This window comes from Sus scrofa, chromosome 10, assembly GCF_054392235.1.
Source record: "Sus scrofa isolate SSC_HxYL_T2T_F1_AM1 chromosome 10, Sscrofa_HxYL_maternal_Yorkshire_Landrace_v2.0, whole genome shotgun sequence".
In the NCBI taxonomy this organism is placed as follows: Eukaryota; Metazoa; Chordata; class Mammalia; order Artiodactyla; family Suidae; genus Sus; species Sus scrofa.
The window spans coordinates 90,672,454-90,695,657 of NC_139392.1; the positions used below are offsets into that span (position 1 = coordinate 90,672,454).

Sequence of the window (23,204 nt, forward strand, 5' to 3'; positions counted from 1 at the left end):
GCCTTGTATGATGGGCATCTGCAAACTTGAGTTTGCGGCCGGCTCTGTGCTTTTCTTTCCTCGGAACTTGGGCGGAAGGAAGTTTGTTGAGAGCGACCACCCCATAGCCTTGAATATACATTTGGGTTAACTTGCCTTGAATTCTCTTGCTTTCGGCCTTCTCAGTTACCTCGGGCATACACACGGGAGAGCTGTCCTAGTCTGCTTGTGCTGTTGTAGCAAAAATACTGCAGACTTGGTGGCTGGTCAGTGATGAAAATGCATTTCTCAGGGTTTGGAGGCGGGGAGTCCAAGTTCAAGGGGTTAGTAAAGATTCAGGGTCTGGTTTATAGACCTCGTCTTGTCACCCTGTCCTCACCTAGCGTTATGGGGCTGAGGGAACTCTTGGGAGTCTTCTTTGGGGGCCTCGCCCTCGCTATCTGGAAGTTCCATGGCCAGAGATTGAACCCCACAGCAGGGACAGCCCTAGATCCTTAACCCGATTGGCCATTTGGGAACTCCTCAAGGGTCTCTTTTCAGGACGTTAATCCAGTCGTGAGGCTTCAACTGTCAGGACCTCATCACCTCCCAAAGGCCCCACCTCCTGACACCATCGCATGGGGAGTTAGGATTCGACAGGTGAATTTGGGGTGGGGGGGGGCGGCACGCACATGCAGTCGGTGACCAGGGCTGATTTGGAAGTGAATACGTAGCATTGAGACATGATCGCTGCCCTTGCTAATGATGGAAGAGAGCCCCGTCACACAGCTGTTGGCCCAAATACACGCCCTTCCTTCTGTGCATATGTGTATAAAGCGAGGAAGGTGGGTTTTGTTTGAGGGGGGAAAAAAAAACCCTAGTGGTAAAAGATGTTGAAGGAGTGAGTTGCTTTCTGCAAAGTGGGGGTTGTTTCAGCTTTGCCCGAATCCCTTTCATTTTGCTTGAGTCCTTTCCATTTGGACTTTCCTCTGGGTCTGAGAATCAGTCATGGGTGACAGCGGGGACGGTGGCTGAGAAGCAGGTGAGTGAGGGATTGGAGTAGCAGGTTGCCGCCCCCGGTCCCCGTGGTCCCCTTCTGCCGACAGTTCTGCCAAAGCACGTGGAATGTTTCAGCCTGTGGTTTAAGGGGCTCAGTAACGAATATCCCGTCAGAGGCTGTAGTGGTGAATATACATTTGTAACAGGACGAGAGCTGTGATTTGTTCATTGCAGAGGGGGCCAGGTATGGTTATCCTTTCCTGACCCGTGCATCTTCTTTCACGCGTATAACATCCCACAGGCAAAATGTTGTAGCACCAGAGACAAGAGTGCAAGAGAGAGGGGGTGAATTACTCAAGGTCACGGAGCCACCGAGGGCGGAGCCCAGCTCTGAGCTCTGGTCTTCCTCCCACTGCGAGCTAGCTTTTCGCGTCTCCCGTACGGCCTCGTTTCCTTTAGTAATAAATAAATAACAACGCTGTTCCTTTGGGTTTGAGCCAGAGATGGTTGCATCTTGCTCTGAAAGAACCGCAGCAGTCTATGAATTGCTCAAGTCCCGAACAGAGTCCACAGAGGCTACGTCCTGAAGGTGGTACCCAGGGCAGCGCTCTGCGCCCGCTGCTCCTCGTGGGATGGGAGTTGTTGGCCTCGCAGTGGGAGGCTGGGAGGTAGGGCCGGGGTGCTGCTCTCCTGTGGCTGAGGTGCGTCCTGGGAGCCGTGGGGAGGCTCGGGGCCTCTCCCAGTGAGTGGATGTAACCTCAGCCTGGGCACATCTGCACACTGGGGCTGTGCCAAGAAGGTTCATTTTTCTCCGGTCTTGGGCTTGAAGCACTTACACGATGCTGGCTTCCAGGGTCTGATAGTTCTTTTTTTGAAAGGGTGTCTCACGTTCAGCGCTCTCCCCTCTGTTTGGGGGCCCGTCATGTTTGTATGTGTGGCAGCCTCTACCTTGGTTTCTCTGCCACTAGCTTCCTCTGTTTCCTTGTAAGCCTTTTCTTTTATACTCTTTTCAGATTCTTTTTTTTTTTTTGGCTGGAATCGAACCTGCATTCTCACGTGTATTAGTCGGGTTCGTAATCCACTGAGCCACAGCGGGAACTCCCATTTTCAGATTCCTTTGAGGCGGAGATTTCCTGCTTCTTAAGTGTGTGTGCTGCCTTCCCGGGCTTCCCTCCTGCCGAATGGCGTCATGTGCCGGGTTCTGCGCTCAGGCTGGACCGAGGGCTCCCTGGGTTTCTCTGTCTCCCCGCTCCCTTCATCACCTGAATCAGCACCTGCTGTTCCTCTCGGCCTGAAAATCCCTTCGTCCTCTTCTCTGCCTGTGTAACAAGTCTCGTGGGTATTGCAGAGCCTGGCTGTATTTTCCTGCCTGGAAAACTTTCTTCCATCCCTTCCTCGTCTCTTTTGTCTTGGAACCGCCTCAATTTCATACCTCGTGCTCTCTGCTTTGTTGTTTACAGAAGTTTCCAGACAGATGCTAAGACTTTGGGGCTTCATACGCTTTAACTCCTTGATGCCTATGTGGCAGGTGCGAAGTCCCCCTCGCCGACAGATGTGCTGTTGCCATTTTAGTCCTTAATGTAAGCGTGGCGTCAGACATGAAGAAAAGTCGTGAAAGAAGACGTGTACAGACGGGCGCTCGGACGGTCACCGTGGGTGACCCTCCAGTGCTTTGCTGAAGTGTGTTTTCTTTCCCCTCTGTCTCCCCAGCAATCAAAGAGAAGTACACAGACTGGACGGAATTTCTCATCCGTGATTTGACTGGTTCCCGGACGGCCCCCGCCAGCCTCCTGGAAGGTGTATGTATTGCTGTACAGCTACTCTCTGTCTCGGCAGCACGTTACGCGGGCACAGCTAACGGCACCTTTGCACATATCCTTCTGCGGGCACCTGAGCACACGGACAGCAGTGTCCAGATACCGTAACCTCTGTCTTTTCCCGAATCTCTTAGATCATTGGTTTTTTTTTTTTAATTTGATTTGTATTATTTTTTTTTGCTATTTTAGGACCAGACCTGCGGCACATGGAGGTTCCCAGGCTAGGGGTTGAACTGGAGCTGGAGCTGCCGGCCTACACCACAGCCACAGCAACTCGGGATCTGAGCTGAGTCTGCGACCTACGCTGCATCGCAAGGCAGTGCCAGATCCTTAACCCACTGAGCAAGGCCAGGGATTGAACCCGCAGCCTCATGGTTCCCAGTCGGATTCGTCAACCACTGAGCCACAACGGGGACCCCTCTTAGATGATGGCTTCTGATGGCACTAAAAACCCTTCACCTGTGGTGAAGTGGAAAATGTGCTTTTAGGTGAACACATTTTAAAATAATACGGGGTTAGGATACCCATCCAGGGTCTTGTATAAGACTCTGTCTTTTAGTAGCAAATGTGCATAAAATCCTGTAGCGGAACTGTTTTGTAGAGGTCACACCTAAGCATATTTGTTCTACCCATAAATGGTTTCATCTGGATGCATCACTCCAGTATTTAAACACGCGTGTGTTAAGTAATCACTGAATTAGCCGCCCTTATGAAACAGGAGGCGAGGTGGCCAACTGTACTGAAATGTGGCGAAGGTGACTTTAAAGCCCTGAGGATAAAATAGTGTAATGTGCCATCTTGATGGTGCATTTGAAAATAATTTTATCATAAAACATTTCAATATTGATCGGCTAGGACAGCCAGAGAGCTGTGCTGTCGTAGATGATTGCTGCATCACCAAAGCTCTTTGAAGAAAGCCCCCGAAAAAGGGGCGCAGACCGTCCTGAGCGAGTAGGAACACCCTGTGGATTGGATGACGTCATTATCCTCCTCACACGAAGCATAGGTGTCCCTCCTGTGGCAAATGATACGGCTATTTGGACACTGCTCTCGGTCACATAGTTCCTTGGTTTTGTTTGGGACAATTTTGCCTGATGTGGTTTTGTGTCTCTGCGGCTCCTTCATTGAGATCGTGTGTTGACACATCACATCTCCCAGAGGACACATTTGTCTTACTGTGGTTGAATATTTCTTAACACGGTTGCCTACAAGGCTGGCTGAACAAACACCCTTTTCCTGTGAGAGCATATGCTGAGAAGGCGGGGCAGTCACTTTATATGTATTCTCTAAAGCGACTGCGTGTGCAAATGACACAGTAGCCTGGCATGGCTGGTTGTGGACGTGTGTTAGCCGTGCATCCGAACTGCCATCTACCTGTGTTCATGCCTGCTCACATGACCCAGGTACGAGAGGGCCTCGACTGTGAGAGTGGGGCCATGGTCCTCAGAGCTAAACGTCTGTTGATTACGGTCTAAATGGCTGCCCCGAAGCCCATGTATCCGTGTGTCAGGAGAGTCAGCATTTTGCTACCACGTTTTCTAGCGCGCGGCACCTTCGGCCTCACGCTGGACAAATGTAATTTGCTCTGGGAAGGGTGATTTGTTTGGTGAGCACTTGGCCCACACAATTAGTTTCTAGTCACTTCGGGTTTTGGTATTGGCTCCAGGGGGTAAAATGTATGTTGGGGGGTGGGGGGGAGGGCCGGTGGGGGGGCGGGGCGGGGGGGTGGGGGAGGGAAACACCAGACTGTTTGCCAATAGCTTGGATGATGGTGTGAAAAAAATATTATCTTCTGCTGTCATCTGTTTCCATGAGAACCTTACAATAGAGTTTAAAATAAGGAGTTTTGCTTCTGTTTAAACAGCCTCTGCGAGGGAAAGGCCCTCTAGACCTCATTACAGTTGGTTCCTTACTAGAGCTCCAGGACTCTCAAAACCCTTTTCAGTACTGGATAGTTAGTGTGATTGACAATGTTGGAGGAAGATTACGCCTTCGCTATGTGGGATTGGAGGACACTGAATCCTATGACCAGTGGTTGTTTTACTTGGATTACAGACTTCGACCCGTTGGTTGGTGTCAAGAGAATAAATACAGAATGGACCCACCTTCAGGTAAGGGCCAGCGCTCTGACTGCTGGCGCGTGCTTTAGAAGGAGCTGTGGTGCTTTTCCTGGATGTATCTGGAAACTGTGTCAGCTCTGTGGGGGCTTTTACATCTGAACATGAGGAGATTAAACGCGCTAACCTCAGAATGCTCTCTGTGGCGGGGAGAACCCACGCCCTCCAGGAACGGGGTTGGCCAAAGGAGAAAGCAGCGCTGGAGGCTCTGGAGAAGTTCACCTGGTTCCTTTGGAATGAGGGGTTCAGGAATGAAAGACACAACAGATTGGGACTTGGTTATATTCTTTTTCTTGAGGAATTTCACAGTCATGCGAGTAGGTTCCTAAACCTATATCTGTCCATTCACACGTCCATCCACCCATCCATCCACCCGTCCATCCATCCATCCATCAATCCACCTATCCATCCATCCACGTATCCATCCATCCATCTATCTACCCATCCGTCCATCCACCTATCCATCCATCCATCCATCCACCTATCCATCCATCCATCCATCCATCCACCTATCCATCCATCCATCCATCCATCCACCTATCCATCCATCCATCCATCCATCCACCTATCCATCCATCCATCCATCCACCCACCCATCCATCCATCCACCCACCTATCTACCCACCCACCTATCCATCCATCCACCCATCCATCCATCCATCAATCCACCTATCCATCCATCCACGTATCCATCCATCCATCTATCTACCCATCCGTCCATCCACCTATCCATCCATCCATCCATCCGTCCATCCACCTATCCATCCATCCATCCACCCACCTATCCACCCATCCATCCATCCACCTATCCATCCATCCATCCACCTATCCATCCATACATCCATCCACCCACCCACCCATCCACCCACCCATCCATCCATCCACCCACCTATCTACCCACCCACCTATCCATCCATCCACCTATCCATCCATCCACCCATCCATCCATCTACCCATCCATCCATCTACCCATCCATCCACCTATCCATCCATCCATCCACCCATCCATCCATCTACCCATCCATCCATCTACCCATCCGTCCATCCACCTATCCATCCATCTACCCATCCATCCATCTACCCATCCATCCGTCTACCCATCCATCCACCTATCCATCCATCCATCCACCTATCCATCCATCTACCCATCCATCCATCTACCCATCCATCCATCCACCTATCCATCCATCTACCCATCCATCCATCTACCCATCCATCCATCTACCCATCCATCCACCTATCCATCCATCCATCCATCCATCTGTCCATCCACCCATCCATCTCTATCCATTTCCGTCCATATCCCTAACTCCACCCACCCATCCATCCATCCATCCACTCACCCACCCATCCACCCATCCATTCATCTATTCATCCACGCATCCATCCATCCATCCATAAGTCCAACCACTCACCCAAAGCACCTGAGTATCCAGACTAAGAGCTTACCATTATATTTGCCCTGACCTGGAAATAGCAAAAAGAAAATCACCATGCTTTTTTCCCTGGCACATCACGGATTTTAAGTAGCTTCAAATGTCTTGTCAAATGACTTCCCACAGACGTAACTGGGTAGAAGAGTGCGTTATGTTTCCTGACACAGCTAACGGGGCAGAAATCTCAGTGTTTACAAAATACTGGTTCTTGACTATTGACTGTGTGCCAGGTGATTTCACATCTGCTCTGGGGTTTATTTTGATTCCAAAATGGCGCTGCGTGATTGGTGTGACTCTTTCCTTTGACAGCAGAGAAAATTGGAGACTGAGTTTCAGCTACTTGTCCAAGAGCACCTGGTTTGTAGGCGGAATGTGCTCTAATTCAGATTCCCAGGCCCCTCCCCCTTCCACCCACTTCCCCCTGCTGCCCCCTGCGGGCCTTACCAACCTCGAAAGGTGGTTCAGAACAAAAACGTTGGATTCTTAGGGAATTAACGATGCCGAGGAAGGAATCTTCTTTTCTTTCTGAACTTGCTGATTTTCCTTCTGGCCAATTTCATAGGACTATTGGAAGCAAAGCCTGGGCTCTTTCCTTTATGAAAATTGCCAGAGATGTGTCGCCTCCCAGATGAGTTGCCAGCATTAGTCTTGAGTCCATGAAGCTGGGGAGTTACATTTCTCCTTTCCATCTGTCAAGGGCTCTAATTGAAAAAAGTCTTGGTTCTGCATGTCCTGTGTTTGCATTTGTGTTGAGTTTGACAGGTGTCTAGACCTGTAACATGGTATTTTATTAGTGTTATTGTTGTCAACGTTTTGAGAAGCAGCCAAGAAATCCATTTATACCCTGAGTAATTTGGGGATATGATGCCAAGCAAAGGGCCTGTCAAGTTTTGTAAGAAAAGATCTAGGCTCGGGTTGGCCTTGGGATTCGTAACCTAGCCGGAGAAATGGACTTGGGGCAAAAAGTTGGGTGTTTACATCTTAGCCTAGGATCTAATTGCTGTATAAATTTTAAGAGGAATGTATATTTGCCCGTGTCAACATTTATAGCAAAGCAAAAGGTGACCAGTAGCTCTTGGGTTTGTGTAATGTTCCCTCCCCGTGTCATCACAGACTCGTACTCTGTGGTGAGAATGAAAAGTGTCCCCAGAAGAAGCAGGGCAATAGTTGCATAGGAGAGCTCTCTCTCTTCCTTCAGATGATGTGATGTCTTTATGAGAAGGACAAATTGCATCGACTTGTCTTAGTAATTTTCTGGATGTGAATTGTCCATCGCACTGAGGAGTTTGTGAGAGTCCTTTGAGCAACTTCTCAGGAAGTTGTTTTGAGCGCGGAATTCTCCAGCTTTATTCAGCAGAACAACACACGGGAAGGCAGTCCTGACCCAGGTTTTACACACGGGCACAGAACTCGATCCTTTGGGTTTTGTAACTTAATTTCAGGACCCAGTGTGACTTGTGACACGTAGATGGTAGGGCTCTTGCCTAGACTGACATCTGGGCGTGAGTAGAATTTCCCATTTCTGGATGTTTAGAACATAAGATAGGCTTTTCCATATTTTTGCAGAAGCTAAGGAGACGAACATTTCTGAGGTTTTAAAAAAAACTCCTGTGTCGAGATGCTTTTCTGTATTGTTTCCCTTCAGAATCTTTATGGCAGCCCTTTGCCTCCCTTTTCTTTCTGTCTTAGGTCATGTCTAGAGCCAGAAGGTTCTGAATCGCAGTCAGTTGCTTCCTACTTGAACTATTTCTTCCTCCTAAGAGAGTTGTTGTTTTTTGTCTTAGCTCAGGCCGCCTTATCAAAATACCCCTGATTGCGGGGGGCAGGGGGAGCTTGGAGCGCACAAACCCGCAGCTCTGAGGACGGACCTCGGGGAGGAGGGCGATGCCTGCTTGCGTTCTGCTGGGAGCTCTCTTCCTGATTGGCAGACGGCCGCCTTCTCCCTGGCCTCTGCTTTCTCCGAGTGGGGAGCGCGTATCTATCCCTGTAGCTATACCTTTCCATCTATACTGTATCTATATCTTTATATCTGTATCTAGACTATATATCTATGTATCTGTGTCTGTATGTCTTTATCTGTACTGTATGTCTATACTGTATCTGTATATTTATGTCTGTATCTTAACCTATGCTATGTATCTATATCTATACCATATCTATACTATGACTATATCTATACTATATGTCTTTATATTATATCTATTGTATCTATATCTATAATCTATACCTATATCTAGACTATACCTGTATCTGTAACTATATCTGTACTTATGTCTATATCTATACCGTCTATATCTGTGCCTATACCTGTGTCTACACCTACACCTGTACTTGTATCTGGGGGGATCAGGTGAGAGCAGGCGTCCTCTGCAACGGCAGCTCTTCAGTGTCTCCTTGCACCAGGGCACTAACCCCATCCTGGGGCCCAACTCTCACCCCCTCAAGACCCCATCTCAATCTCGTTACTCCCAGAGGCTCCAGCTCCAAGTACCGTGCCAGGGAGGGTGAGGGCTTAGGGCTTCGACATAGGAATCTGGGGAGGACACAGCACATTCTGTCCGTGGCACTTCCCAGTGTCTGCTAAGGACCACAGGCAAGCCTTTCCTCACGGGCCAGAGCCTGGTGGAGAAGGAGGGTGCCCACCCTCCAGGCCCTTGTTGGCCCGCCTGCGGGGCTGTGGATGCTGTGGTCCCCCCTGCTGCAGCGCTCACTGTGACGCGGCTGCCAGCACACACTCATTCACTTGGACTTCTGGTTCAAGATGAATCAGGAGGGGTTCTAATTGCTTATGACTTCCTCAGCAACAGAAATTGACATGATACCCTCGATTAAACTGCCTGCAACACGATCATTTTAAGAAAGTGTTTTATGTTCTTCTAATGGTGCTATTTATTGTCCATAAACTTGCGGTGAAACCGAGCGCCTCTCCATCTCATGAAACACACACTTGGAATCGTGACAGTGTTCTCTGCTTATTAAACTAGGCGATGTTTCACTTCAGCAGGTGGTTGAGCAGAATGACAAAACTGCAGTTGATTTTCACCTTTTAAGGCAAGAAATATGGAGTTCCCATTGTGGCTCAGTGGTTAACGAATCCGACTAGGAACCATGAGGTTGTGGGTTCGATCCCTGGCCTTGCTTAGTGGGTTAAAGATCCAGTGTGGCTGTGAGCTGTGGTGTAGGTCGCAGATGCGGCTCAGATCTGGTGTTGCTGTGGCTGTGGCGTAGGCCGGTGGCTACAGCTCCAATTGGACCCCTAGCCTGGGAACCTCCATATGCCGTGGGTGCGGCCCTAGAAGAGACAAAAAAAAAAAAAAAAAGAGAGAGAGAGAGAAGAAATATGCCCTGCCAGGGGGTTAAATTCCTTGTTTAGAATCCTCAGCATGAAAACAAAGACTCTTAGGACTGCAGGACAGAGATAAAGTTCCCATGGAATCTCCTAGGAGGCTCCATCCATTCAGGCTGCTGTAACAGAGGACTGCAGACCATGTGGCTTATAAACAAGAGACACTGATTTCTCAGTTCTGGACGCGGAACGTCCACGGTCAAGGTGCCAAGGTGCCGGCTGATCAGAGTCTGAGGAGGCGCCTTCTCCTGGTTTGGGGTCGGCATCTCCTTGCTGTGTCCTCACCTGGAGGAGGCAGCGAGGGGGTTCCCTGGGGTCTCCAGTTTAAGGGCACTAATCCCATGATGAGGGGCTCCTCCCTCGTGACCTCATGACCTCCCAAGGGTCCCCTCCTAATGCCATCACCTGGGGTGTGTCAACATGTGAGTTTTGAGGGGTGTACAGATTTAGATCGAAGCATCAGCCTTCTTATGATGACACTTGTCTCTGCTTTGGTGGGACAGACGTGGCCTCAGGTGGACTCAGCTTTCTGGGAGATGTGGCCGGTCCACTCCTGCTCTGCCAGGTCTCAAGGGGAAGGGACTGTGAGCATCCCTGCAGGGTTGCTGAGTTCTGAGCTGGTCTCTGCCCGTGTTGGATTTCCATTGCTCCGGCTCTGAGTGATTTTCTAACCGTTCTGCTCTGCCCCTCTTCTTGTCTCAGGGGCTCCCTCACCCCCAGAGGCCTCCCTCACAGGCAGTGGGAGTTCAGACACCCACACAAGGGACTTTTTTCCTTCTTTCTCTCCCTGTGTGTCTGGGGACCCTTCCTTTGTCTTGTCTTTGCAATCTGCCATCCTCTCCCATGACTTCTTGTTCCTAGCCTGTGGGGGTCCAACTCCCCCATCGCCCTGCTTCCAGAACCCTGGAAACGTGGGTCTGTTTTTGTCCACTCGGGAGGTCCGGGGTCCTGGTTGCTGGTTCCTGGCTGACCCCCTCCAGTTGGTGTCCTCTGGGCTCTGCTTCCTAGAACCCTGCATTGCCTTCCTCTTCCCTGGGGTTTCGATGCTGCGCCCCTGAGCGGAACCGTGGGCGTGTAACTCTTCGCCCTCTCGGGATGGTTTGGAGGGCGCCGTGACCTGGGCCCTCCTCCTCCTTTGCGGGATCCCGTGAGAGGCGATGTCTCTCTCGGGACCTCCCTTCTCCCCTGCGGCAGCTGGAGGAACGGTGCGTCCATTCTCTCCAGGGGATGGAGAGGGGGAAGCTCGCTGCGTTCCCCCACTCATGTCTGCTAAGACCAGGGGTCACGGTCTGTTTTTGTTCTGATGCAGCAACGCTAGGTTGAGGAAGAAGATCCTGCAGAGGTGTGAGGGCATAAATGAAAGGCTAGAGCGGACTGTGAACAGTACGCACAGGGAGAGCCCGTCCTGTCATTCATCACCCTTTGGTGTGTCTGACGATGAGCACTGACGGGCGGTGCATTGATGCCGGACACCTTCCCGCAGCATCTTCCGCGCCCACTGCAGTTAGGATGGTCTGGAAAGACTGAATGAGCTGCTAAAACACAGGCGCGTTCACCCTCAAGGTGCGCTCAGAAGCTGTGAGCTTGAAAATAGATGATGGCGTGCTAAAAAGCAGACGCGCGAGGAATTAAACATAGAGCCCCAAAGGCTTCGTCTTGCCTTTTAACTGTGGCTTACATTCATATTTGTATCCTAATCGTTGGTCTGAAGTAGCCTGGATTGACACAGCGAGGGTATAAACTTACCTACTCCGAGTGAGTGCTGCTGCGCCTATTTTGATAAGGTCTTAAATCTGTTGAGATCAGATCGTACAGTTGGCCTGCGGTTTCAGCAATCAGGAAAAGCAGTGCTCAGTGATTTTGTTCTTTGAATTTTGCAATCAGACCCTGTCACCTCCTTCTGTCAATTCCTGTCCTCCCAGCGCTTGGGGGCAAAATGAGGGCAAAGTGTGATGTATTAGCCACATTTCAAGAGTAAATATTAAACTTGGTTGCTAAATTTTAATCTCCCTTTTAATAATGTCCTGATGGACGTGGACTCTTTTTAGCATATGAGAGCTTAGAGATCGCATGGAAAATATGCTGTAATAACTGAAAACTCTAGGCAAGAGTTGTTTCTAGTTTAGAAAGCTATCGGATAGTAAGTTCTTCACCAGTGCCTGTTACTGCCCAGGTGATGTTTGGAACTTGGGGCAGTGGATGGATCCTGTGACTGATGGGATTTATACCATTAAATTACGTGCAGAATGCCTGCAGGATGCACGCACATGCTCCCTGCACAAGAGCCCTGCTAAGTTCATTCTTCACTTCTGATCGCGGAATCCCAAGTTGCTGTTTTAACTTTCGGGAAATCCCTTTAGCAGGTGGCCTTTTATGGCGGGCAGGGTGTCACTTCTTACGGTCGCTGCGCCCGCTGAGTTCATAGGACATCCCGGGGAGGAAGAATCCAAGAAGGAACCACCCCGTAGAGGATCTCAGCCCTCAAACTCGTATGTGATTTGCTGTTGCTACAGAAATCTATCCTTTGAAGACGGACTCAGAATGGAGATGTTCTCTGGAGAAATCTCTTATTGATGCCGCTAAGTGTCCTCTTCCAATGGAAGTCTTTAAGGTAAGACGCCAGGGCAGAGCCGTTTGTTTCCCGTTGTCGCGAACACACTGTGTTAAAAAGTTTCCCACCTCGCATCACCTCCCACTCTTTCAAAAGCTACCTTGGTGGCCGGTTTTCATTTTAAATGTGTACAACGTGAGCTGTTCGGGGTCCTCTGGCTGTGTACCCGTTTTCCAAGGTAACACCTAAATCCTACTCAATAGTTAACGAGGACATTGCAAGATAACCCGAGTCTTGGTAACATTTTTTTCAGGTTTACAGTCTTGTCTCCGTCGTGCGATATAGTAGAAATCTTATTGTCACCCTCTCACGCACCTTAGTAAAGAATAAAAGGAAACTAGAGCAAGCCTAATTTTATTCTTTTCTTGGTAAAAATGATAGAAAATGATGCTTCTCGGGATGGTTCATTTTTTTGGATGGTGAGAAACGTGGAGCGTATCTGGTGGGTATTAGGCTGTTTTCTAAGAGACGATGAAAGAAACTGTCCTGCGGCTGACACAGGGTGCCAGGTTCTTGGCACTCTTCAAATTATGCTTAAAATGCCTGTGGTGGAGATGCTTGTCCTGGGCAGGAGGGGCCCCTTCAGGAAGAGGCGCTCATACAACAGTGTCTTCCTCTCCGTGGCTAAGCAGGTGGGAGAGTGACCCCCCGTGGATCGTTTCCTGGGAGACCCGCGGGGGTGGGGGGGGCTGACACCTGCCTGCTTTTCAGTCCTGGGGGCCGGTTCCTGCAGGGCTGGGAAGTTTCACGTGGAAAATGAAACTGAGCCACATCCACAGCAAGAGTGTAAGGCTTCGGCTGGGCGCTGGTGACCCAACCTGCACCACAGCAGTGACCGGAGCCGCTGCAGAGATGGTGCTGAATCCTTACCTCGCTGCGCCACAGCGGGAGCTCGCACGTGCTCTCCTATCCCTGCGTCTGTGATGGACACATGATAATGTATACAGTGGATATGGTAGGGTTGCTTCCCTTAATAATTTTAAACGTCCACGTCGGATCCCTTGCCCTTGAAAAAGTCAGTTTCATTTCAAAATCTATTCTAAACAGATTTACTTTGAAGTGTGTTATGCATGTACATTTGAAGTATATCATACAGGTGTGAGGAGTTGACGGGTCGCAGTGCAAAGGCAGGTCACCCTCCGTCCCTCCTGCAGAAGGATGTGGCTGGTCCATGAGAAGCCCTCGACTTGTCCTTTTCCCATCTGCTCGCCCCGCGTGGGTGGCAGCATCCTCTCTGTTAACCACTTCCTTACCTGTCCTTGTAGCGTTACCATCTCTCTGCGTCCTTACCATTACTGAACTCACTCTTGACACCTCGCGAAGCAAGACCAGCCCTGTTTCAGGAGAGGGCGTTTCCCGGCTCTCTGGAGCGGAGCTTGGCTGGACAGTGTCTGGGTACCAAGCGGGCCTCTGGTCCCACCATTGATGGGGAATTGAGTTGGCGCAGTCCTGAGCCGCCCTTAGGGAACTGCCCTTAGGGTCGATGGCCAACCTGGAGCATGAACTCCAGGTCTCCAGCATCCCGTGGACATGGGGACAGGAGTCCGTGGTTCTCCGTGCTCTGCTTCTCTGGCCCCAGGGGTCGGGACAGGCCGAGCACAGCCTTTCTGTGCAGTCACACGAACGTCTCATCTGCATCGGCAGCGGGGCCTCCAGGGGGCACTGGGCTCTTTTTGGCGGCTCTCAGCGAGCAGGTGTCCTCACTAGTCTGGGTCCCGTTCCTGGGTCCTTTTGTCTTCCAGTTACAAAGATGATAAACCGTGGCAACGCTTCTGGGTCCTGGAAGCCTCTGCCCCGTTTCCTCCTCCTCCTCGAGTGGCTGAAACGGTCGGGCTCCTGCCCTCGCGCTTCCCTGGGAGGGAGTTTGGATACGGAATTTTAGGTCACTGTCATTCTACTCCCGAATTTGGAGGGATCGCGCCGCGTTGCCTTCTCTCCCCGGCATCCTGGTTCTCTCCCTCTGCTGTTCTGAAAGGTCACAGCGATTCACCTTTGGGGACCTCTGTTTCCACCTAGAATACAGGGAACCCCGGGCGTCAGCCACTCAGGCCTTTGATGTGGCGATGCTTCTTTTATTTTTACTTTTAAAAAAATTTTTGTTATTCAAGGTCCAGCTGCCAGTGTTTCCTAGGAGCTGAGTGGCCAGAAGAGGGCTTCCGCTCAGAGTTCCTGTGTTCCCACACCCACAGGCCAGGGACCATCTGTCATATCGTTTCAGAGGACTCCGGACGAGGCCAGGGGGTGCCTGGGTCTAACTGCTTCCCAGACAGGTCCCCACGCTTCCTAGGTTATCACGTCCCACTCACCCCCAGTTTCAGAAACACCTACTTCTGAGCCTCATGGAGGTTCTACTCTCTGCCTTGGGCAGCGTCTCAGCTTTTCTGCAGGAGGCCTGGGGTTAGGGTCTGTTGAGCGTGTTACACTAGTTACTTCTGGAGTTCCCAGTGTGGCTCAGCAGGTTAAGAACCTGACTCGTCTCCATGAGGATGCAGGTTCCATCCCTGGCCTCACTCAGTGGGTTAAAGAACCAGGGTTGCTGCAAGTTGCAGTGTAAGTTGCAGAGGTGGCTCGGATTTGGCATTGCTGTGGGCTGTGGGATTGGCCAGCAGCTGTAGCTCTGATTCAGCCCTTGGCCCAGGAACTTCCATATGCCACAGTGTGGCTGTTTTTTTTTTTTTTTTTAAATAGTTACTTCTTGCTCATCCACATTTTAGCTTCTATTCTTTAGTTACTGTTTGAGTGGGTTTGTGTCCTAGAAACACTTGACTATGATTTTGGTTAGAGTTGAGGAGGAAGTTGCTGTGAGAAAAAGAATGTAGATATATGTGTAACTGGGTCACTTTTCTCTACAGCAGAAATTGACAAAACACTGGAAATCAACTACAATAAAACAATTAAAAAATAGTTTAGGAGGAAGTGAAATTAGTGTGGGGCTTTCGTCTGCCATCTTCATCTGCTGCTCCTGTTTTAAAAGGCTTGGATCTGGGACTGCAAGGGGGGAGCCCCCCGCATCCTTCCAGGACGCGTCTCTCTGGCACGACCTCCGCGTGTCCCCCGCTCAGGCCGACGCTGTGCTGTGCCCCTCTGTTCCCCGGGCACCCCTCCCCTGCCCACTGGCCATTTGCCTGGTCTACAGATATAACCTCTGTATCAGTTTTGCTGCTTTTGTTAAACTCCTGTTCATCTTTCTACTGCAATCAAAATCCTTCCCTGGACTTCGGCCTCTGACCCCAGCTCAGTGACCCTGAGCCCTATTAAGGGCTCCTCTGTTCTGCCTGGTCAACTGGGTCACAGTTAGACTTTGTCCTTTGTGCCGTTCCTGGTATAGGAACCTTCTCTTTGTGCCTCACTTTGCAGCTCCTGGAAGGCGGGGGCCATGTCTTGCCTGTGCCTTGTTCTATCCACTCAGTGACACCTGACGCCTTGGCTATGGTCATACGCGACACGTATTTCTCAAATACAGGAAGGAATTCTTGGCTGTATTTAACTCATTTACTGGAAATATTTTGAGTTATCAAAGGTACAGATTAACGGAATGTGCAGACTTAGTGTTCAGAACTATGAACCTGAGACGCAAACAGCATAACCCGTAATGGCCCCACCCAGTGAGGTTTAAAGGTATAATGACCTCACTCGGTAAATGTTTACTGAGCAGCTATTCTCTCCAAAATGCTGTTGGCCTGACTCTAGGCTTTCGCAGTAGTTTGCATTTTCCTCCAAAATGCAATGCCCTCGTTCCTGCACGTTGATATTTTTCTATTTAGATTTCTGCCTGTTATTTTTATGGAGTACTTGAGAATTACCCTCCTCCTCAGCGTTGTGTTTATAATTACTAGCTGCTTTAAGAGCAGATACTGAGTATTTCTACGTCTCACGGGGCCCCGGGATTTATGGAGCAGGTGCTTAGGCCATGAAAAGTGGTTGCATTGAAAATTCTCTGTTCTTTTAAGCTTGTGAGACCCTCTGATAAATATTTTCCTTGATTTCAATTTGATGGAAAAGAAAAAGGGGCAAATTTCTGAACCAGACTTTGGGAGTGAATATTTGTGCCCTGAATTTCGAAATCTGAGAACAGCTACGGTGCTAGTTTCCTGAGGCAGTTGTAACAGCTACCCTCAAACTGGTAGCTTACCCCCGCAGACATTGGTTCTGCTCTGGTTTTGGAGGCTCGAAGGTGTCAGCAGGGCCAGGCTCCCTCTGACGCCTTGGAGGGAACAACCCCACCCCCACCCCCACCCCGAGTCTCTTCTCACTTTGGGTGGTTGCCTGCACCCTCCCCTGTTCTTGGGTGTGGCAGCAAAACTCGGTCACCGGCTCCGTGTTCACTGTCGCCTTTTGTCTGCGTCTGTCCCAGCGTCCTGCATGGGACTCTAGACATCCCAGGGGGGCCTGTGCTACTGCACTGTGACTGCAGCTGCACCTGCCTGCATTCGCCACGCACCCAGCCAGGTCACACAAGCAGGCTCTGGGTGGCTGTGCCAGGCTTTAGGGGGCACCGTGCAACCCCGTCCAACCACCTTTGCTGTATGTACAGGGATGTAAAAAATCACATTGTCGTTTTCTACCGAGACTCCGCTTCCATGGAGGTAAATTGCAAGTTCAGAGACGTGGCGGGGCGGGGGGTTGGCGTGGGAAGAGGCTCCCACTGTCCCAGCCATTGTTTCGTTCTAATAACTACAAGAAAGGAACTCGGCCTCTCGCGTTTCTAGCGGATTCAGCGAGCGGCATTGTCCTGCAGGATCCACAGAGGGAAGTAACCCGTGTGTTTCTCTGGCATTCCTGCTGGAGCATCACTGTTTCTCGGCAGGCAGACTTATTTCCCTTCCTGTCATTGCGATGCCCTGTATATCTTTGGATTCATGTGGGGTTTGTCCTGGATGCACGTTGTGGAAAACTGCCACATTATTCCCGGGCAGAGGTCACCAGCTAAGCACATCTAATGGTTGGAGATGACGGCATGGTATATTTCGGAGCAGTTCTTTTTATTATTTTACCCTTGGGAACAAATGGCCATTTAGTGGAATGAATCTCATTAGGCTGCAGCGTTTGTCACCTTGGCGGCGTGTGACCGTATCTGCGTTGGTATCTGTGTATCCATGTCTGTAGGTGTGATCTGATTTTATTAATATGCAGAATTCCTCATCCGTCAAGAATACAGATAGTAACGGTGTAAAAGCAAGCTTATGATTAGTGTTCCTGCTGTTATTTGCTCTTTATTGGAGAGAACACTTGAATGACTTTCAGAGCCATGTTTTACTGAGAATTCTGACTTCTCTTACTTGGAAAAATGCAGCTAATTTCAAACTGTGCATTCAGAAGAAAATAATTAATGAAGTGAGAGTGCCCCCAAAGGGGCAGGCATTACTTTTTTTATTATTGAAAAATAAACAATGAAAAACATTTTTTCTTAAAAACCAGTCTCATTTTTAGAGACCTAATAGATTTACCAAAAGCAATCCATATATCAATATTAATTTATTTAAAAAATACGAAGTACATATTCCTGTACTGCAAATCAGCAAGGTCTCTCATGAGCTTTTTTTAAAAAAATTTATTGTGTCACTTTTGCAAGCTGTCATTTGGTTAACTTGTGACACATCTCACTATCGAATAAAGTGGAAAGCCCCTGTCTCAATAAAAGTTTTTAACTTTTGTCTTCACCAAGGATGACTAGGGTAGGTTTCTCTCAGAGTGTGTTTTTATCTTGAAAACTGAAGTTAATACAGGGCTAATTCAGTTTTTTGGCCAGGGATTTCTCTACTGCTTCAGTTCTCATTCGCTAAGTATTTACTAAACTATAAGGAGTGGATTTAGGGAAGAACAGTTAAGTTTTAAAAATAGAGCCAAAGTTCCCATTGCGGCTCAGGAGTAATGAATCTGATAGTATCTATGAGGACGTGGGTTCGATCCCCGGCCCCACTCAGTGAGTTAAGGATCCGGGGTTGCTGCGGGCTATTGTGTGGTTCCCAGATGTGGCTTGGGATCCCGTGTTGCTGTGACTGCGGTGTAGGCCAGCAGCTACAGTTGCCATTCGACCCCTAGCCTGGGAATTCCATAGGCTGCTGGTGCTGCCCTAGAAGGACAGAAAAATAAAAAAATTAAAAAAATATAAAAATAGGACCAAGAGAGGCTACTTAGTAAGAGCCTAACTATAATTAATATAGTATTTCGTGCGTCACTCAGGAGCCTTCTGCAGTTACTGCTACTTTTTATTCTTTGCAATTCAGTTCTTGTACGTTGTAATCTACATTTGTGACCCCTCTTATGTGGAAATGTTCAATTATAGACGTTTCCCTGACAACTGTTTCCACATCAAAAAGATCTACAATTAAGAAGTGGTGGTTACTGATTTTCCAGGCAACTGAAACCCAGCGTCTCTCCCTATCCGGAGCACAGATATGTAGCCCAGGAGATGCTCGGGCCTTTGAGCTCACCTCCCTCGGGACCCCCTCTTGTGCAAGGAAAGAACATTATTCGAAATGTCACTAAAATCCATGCTTCATCTTAGCCCCTAAAAGGAGTGAAATTGTTTGAATTTTTTTTTTTTTTAATTCTGTTAACAAAAAGTTTAAAACTGGAGTTCCCTTCTTGGCGCATCGGAGACGAATCTGACTAGAACCATGAGGTTGTGGGTTGGATCCCTAGCCTCGCTCAGTGGGTTAAGGATCCAGCATTGCCATGGGCTGTGGTGTGGGTCATGGACTGCGGTGTGGATTGCAGATGTGGCTTGGATCCTATGTTGCTGTGGCTGTGGAGTAGGCCGGCAGCTGTAGTTCCCATTAGACTCCTAGCCTGGGAACCTCCATATGCCGCGGGTGTGGCTCAAAAAAGCAAACAACAACAAAAAAAGTTGGGGTTCCCGTTGGGGCACAGCAGAAATGAATCTGACCAGGAACCAGGAGGTTGCTGGTTCAATCCCTGGCCTTGCTCAGTGGGTTAAGGATCTGGCATTGCCGTGAGCTGTGGTATAGGTCGCAGACGTGGCTTGGATCTGGTGTTGCTGTGGCTCTGGCGTAGGCTGGCTGCTACAGTTCCAATTAGACCCCTAGCCTGGGACCCTCCATATGCTGCAGGTGGGGCCATAGAAAAGACCAAAAAAAAAAAAAAAAAAAAAAAAAGAAATCGAAAACCTCAGTGTGTGTGAAATGCCAAATAATATTTAGAGATTTGCAGCAGAGTCCAGGGAGCTCTAAAGAAAGTCCTGAGGCGGGGGTGGGAAACCTTGGCCTGCCTCCTGTGTCAGATCTGCTCACAGGTAACTCACCAGGACTCAAGGATGGTGTAATTCCGGTTACAGTTTATTGCAGTGAGAGTTAAGGCAAAATCAGCAGAGGGACAAGCCTCATGGGGTGAGTTCTGGAAACCCCCCTATGCACTTCCAAGAGTCCCCTTGCAGAGGAGCTGTGGGACACCCCTGATTCCTCCTGCAGCCTGTGGGGCCACCGTGTGCTAGGGGAGCTCGTGAGAGACTCAGTGGTCGGGGCTTTCATGGGGGGGCCGGCCCTGTGTGCACCCTGCCTGGGACGTCCACAACTTCCAGACTATTAGTGGGAAACAAGAGGTGTTAGTGTAAACCTGTGGCAGGTGCAGACCGTCTAGGCACGTGGGTCCGTCTCACAATTAAGGAAGTTTTTTTAAAAAATTTAATTTTCATTAGCGTATAACTGCTCTACAGTGTCGTGTCAATTTCTGCCATACAGCATGGGGACCCAGACATATATATATACATTCTTTTTCTTTTTCCCTTTTTTTTTTTTTTTTTTGTCTTTGTAACACCACAACCATGGCATATGGAGGTTCCCAGGCTAGGGGTCGAATTGGAGCTGCTGGTGCCGGCTTACCCCACAGCAATGCGAGATCTGAGCCACATCTGTGACCTACACCATAGCTCACAGTAACGCTGGATCCTTAACACACTGAGTGGGGCCAGGGATCGAACCTGCATCCTCATGGATACTAGTTGGGTTTGTTACCGCTGAGCCACAATGGGAACGCCCATTCTTATTCTTTTTTTTTTTTTTTTTTTTTTGTCTGTTGTTGTTGTTGTTGTTGCTATTTCTTGGGCCGCTCCAGCGGCATATGGAGGTTCCCAGGCTAGAGGTCGAATCGGAGCTGTAGCCACTGGCCTACGCCAGAGCCACAACAACGCGGGATCCGAGCCGCATCTGCAACCTACACCACAGCTCACAGCAACGCCGGAACCTTGACCCACTGAGCAAGGGCAGGGACCGAACCCACAACCTCATGGTTCCTAGTCGGATTCGTTAACCACTGCGCCACAACGGGAACTCCCCATTCTTATTCTTATATTATCTTCCGTCACGTTCTGTCCCAAGCACTTCTGCCCTTGCTGTCTTCAGGTGGCTGCTGAAAAGCCAAATCTGCCCTCACCTCCATCCAGCCTCCCAGCCTGCTCTGCATTTATCCTGACATAACTGTCATCGGTTTGTTCTCTCTGCCTCTGATCTGTGCCTTCCACCTGGAACGGAAGTGCCATGAAAGCAGGTTGTTTGTTTTCATGATGCTGGTACCTTGGACGGGACAGGGACGCAGTCAGCGCTCAGTAAGTGTTCTCGAGGGGGCTGCTGAACAAATAGGTACAGTGAGGTCAGCGTGGACGTCTGAGAGCTCAGGAGAGGCTGTTAGAGTGGCTTAAGGGAAGTGCCTCCTGCACGAGCAGTTCTCAGCACCAGGAGGGGCTCAGTTGCTTCTCTTAGCAGAGTTCGGTCCTAAGCTGGTGTGCTCGTGAGCTGCTCACGTTCCCCGTCAGTTCTTGGGCGAAGAGGCGGAAAGAGCTGAGCTCGCCAAGGAGAAGAGTAGGATGAACTGAAATTAAGGAGACACTGATGTGTTAAAACCCCCCTTCGCGTTCTGAGATGTCCCACTGCCCATGAACTTACAGGGTCGATAGGTGCTTCTTGCTGGAAAGGACCAGAGAGAAGATGGGGTGTTGCCCGGGGCTCTTCCTTCCAGATGCTTCCTTCCAGAGCATCCTGCCCCAGGATCTCTCAGGGTCCTGATGATAACGGTGATGTGTCAGGTGTCAGGGGCTCTGGTGTTAGGTATTGTTCCTTCCTTAAACCGATAGGTCAGGGGACACACAGGGAGGTTAAGGAGCGCCCCTGGAGGGAACACGTTAGCTTAGGGGCAGAGCTGGCCTGACACGACGGGTTTCTGCCTCTGGCCCCTGTTCGTCCCGGTTGTGCCCGCCTGATGTCAGACGCCTTTCCACGGATGTGATGGTGGCTGTGAAGGGAAGAGAGGCGGTTGGTAGTGAGGTCCTGAGGCTTCTGGGTTGCTTCCGTTTTATTGGAGGCTGGGGAGGGACTCGATTTTCAGTGGGACAAGGACACAAAATCGCGTGGGCTCTGCTCCCCTCCTGCTGCCTCCCTGACCAGTTCCCAGGCAGTACCTGTGGCTCCCGCGGAGGTTAAAGGGAACCGAGGTCATGACACCTGAGGCTGTGCCTGGGTCAGGACTCACAGCAGAGAAAGTGTACCTGGGGGTTCCCATTGGGGCTCAGCGGCAGTGAACTTGACTAGTATCCAGGAGGATGCAGGTTCGATCCCTGGCTTTGCTCAGTGGGTTAAGGATCTGGCATTGCCCTGAGCTGCGGTATAGGTCGCAGGCATGGCTTGGATCCCGCGTGGCTATAGCTATGGGGTAGGGCAGCAGCTGCAGCTCCAATTCAACCCCTAGCCTGGGAACTTCCATATGCTGCAGGTGCGGCCCTAAAAAGAAAAAAAAAAGTGTACCTGTCTTGGTACCTGGATAAAATACCCAGTCTCCTGGAGTTCCCTACCGTAGCTCAGCCCCTGGCTTTGACTTAGGTAGCGCTTGAACAGATCCAACATAATGTGTCCAGAACTGATTCGCCTTAAAAGTGCCTTTGGCATCTGTGAAAAAGGGCTTCCAGGTTACATCTGGTTTGGTTCCGTCTCAGGTGATGCCTGGCTCACTTTCTTCACTGCTCTTTGATTTCCCCACAAGTTAATTAATAAACAGAGGGAAGAGACAGCAGAGAGGAGGGTGATTGTTTAAAAAAAAAAAAAAAAAGATGCTGCATGTGGCTGCTGTTTTTTTACACATACACATAAAGGCATTCGGTGCACGTATTTCTTTTCTGTTGAGACTGTTCAGGCTGTGCTCACGGCACCCTGGACACTCCACATCTGTTATTGCTTTAGCTCTCTTCAGCTTTGAATTATGTACCTGTTGACGCGATGGGCAGATTTGACTCTTAGGAGAGACCCCCTTGTCGACTTCAGCACCGGAGACCTAGGTCACAGGCCAGGGAGAGGAGATTAAGTGCGGCTGAGAGAGAAAAGCGTTCCTTTCTCATTCCATCTGGTACAGCCAAAGGGGTAAGAAAGGACACGAGCTGTTGTTACCATAGATCGGCAGGTTGCGGTTGCCATGGTGACCGACTTCTTCTTCCCTTGCTCGGCAGCTAAATCCAGCAACCATACAAAACTGAGCCGAGTTGGGCCTTCACGTGGGATGTTTAGATTCCCCCAGAATTTGCTTTAGGCCCCCCAGGCAGGGCCAGAACTTAATTTCCTGGCATGGTGTTCCTGGTCCCACCTGGCAGAGGGTCTGCTATCCAATCCTTTAGCAATTAATGTCTGCGTGCCACGTGGCTGCCGTTTCCTTCCCGCAGATGCTTTTTGGGAAGATGGTAGGTCATGTTGTTGTCCGACTGGGGGCTGGTCCCCTGCGATCCTGCCAGGGTGACCTGCCCAGGGGCCGGCCCCCAGCTGCCTCACCTCGGGCTCTGTCACCGCACACCCCGGCCTGGGAGCTCGGCCTCTGCCGCCACTCCCTCCTGTCATTCTCATCTCTTTAAAGACGCTGGGAGGTTTTTGTCCAGCAGTCTCTCAGGGACGGTGAATCACAGAGAAGTTCAGTTTATGTAGGGCC

The 23,204-nt window shown here is 49.9% G+C and overlaps 1 protein-coding gene across 6 annotated transcripts in view; it reads left to right on the plus strand.

Annotated features, from left to right (window-relative positions):
• Window positions 1-23,204, plus strand: part of SFMBT2 (Scm like with four mbt domains 2) — a 193,387-nt gene that overhangs the window by 90,645 nt on the left and 79,538 nt on the right. For 3 of the 6 annotated variants that reach the window (XM_021065007.2, XM_021065006.2, XM_084980989.1), the window contains exons 5-7: window positions 2,668-2,756; window positions 4,639-4,885; window positions 12,187-12,284. In XM_021065007.2, the coding sequence (XP_020920666.2) occupies window positions 2,668-2,756; window positions 4,639-4,885; window positions 12,187-12,284 (434 nt within the window). Of the gene's footprint in view, window positions 1-2,665; window positions 2,757-4,638; window positions 4,886-12,186; window positions 12,285-23,204 lie in introns of those variants that run through there. The other 3 variants (XM_084980992.1, XM_084980991.1, XM_084980990.1) reach the window with 3 other exon arrangements.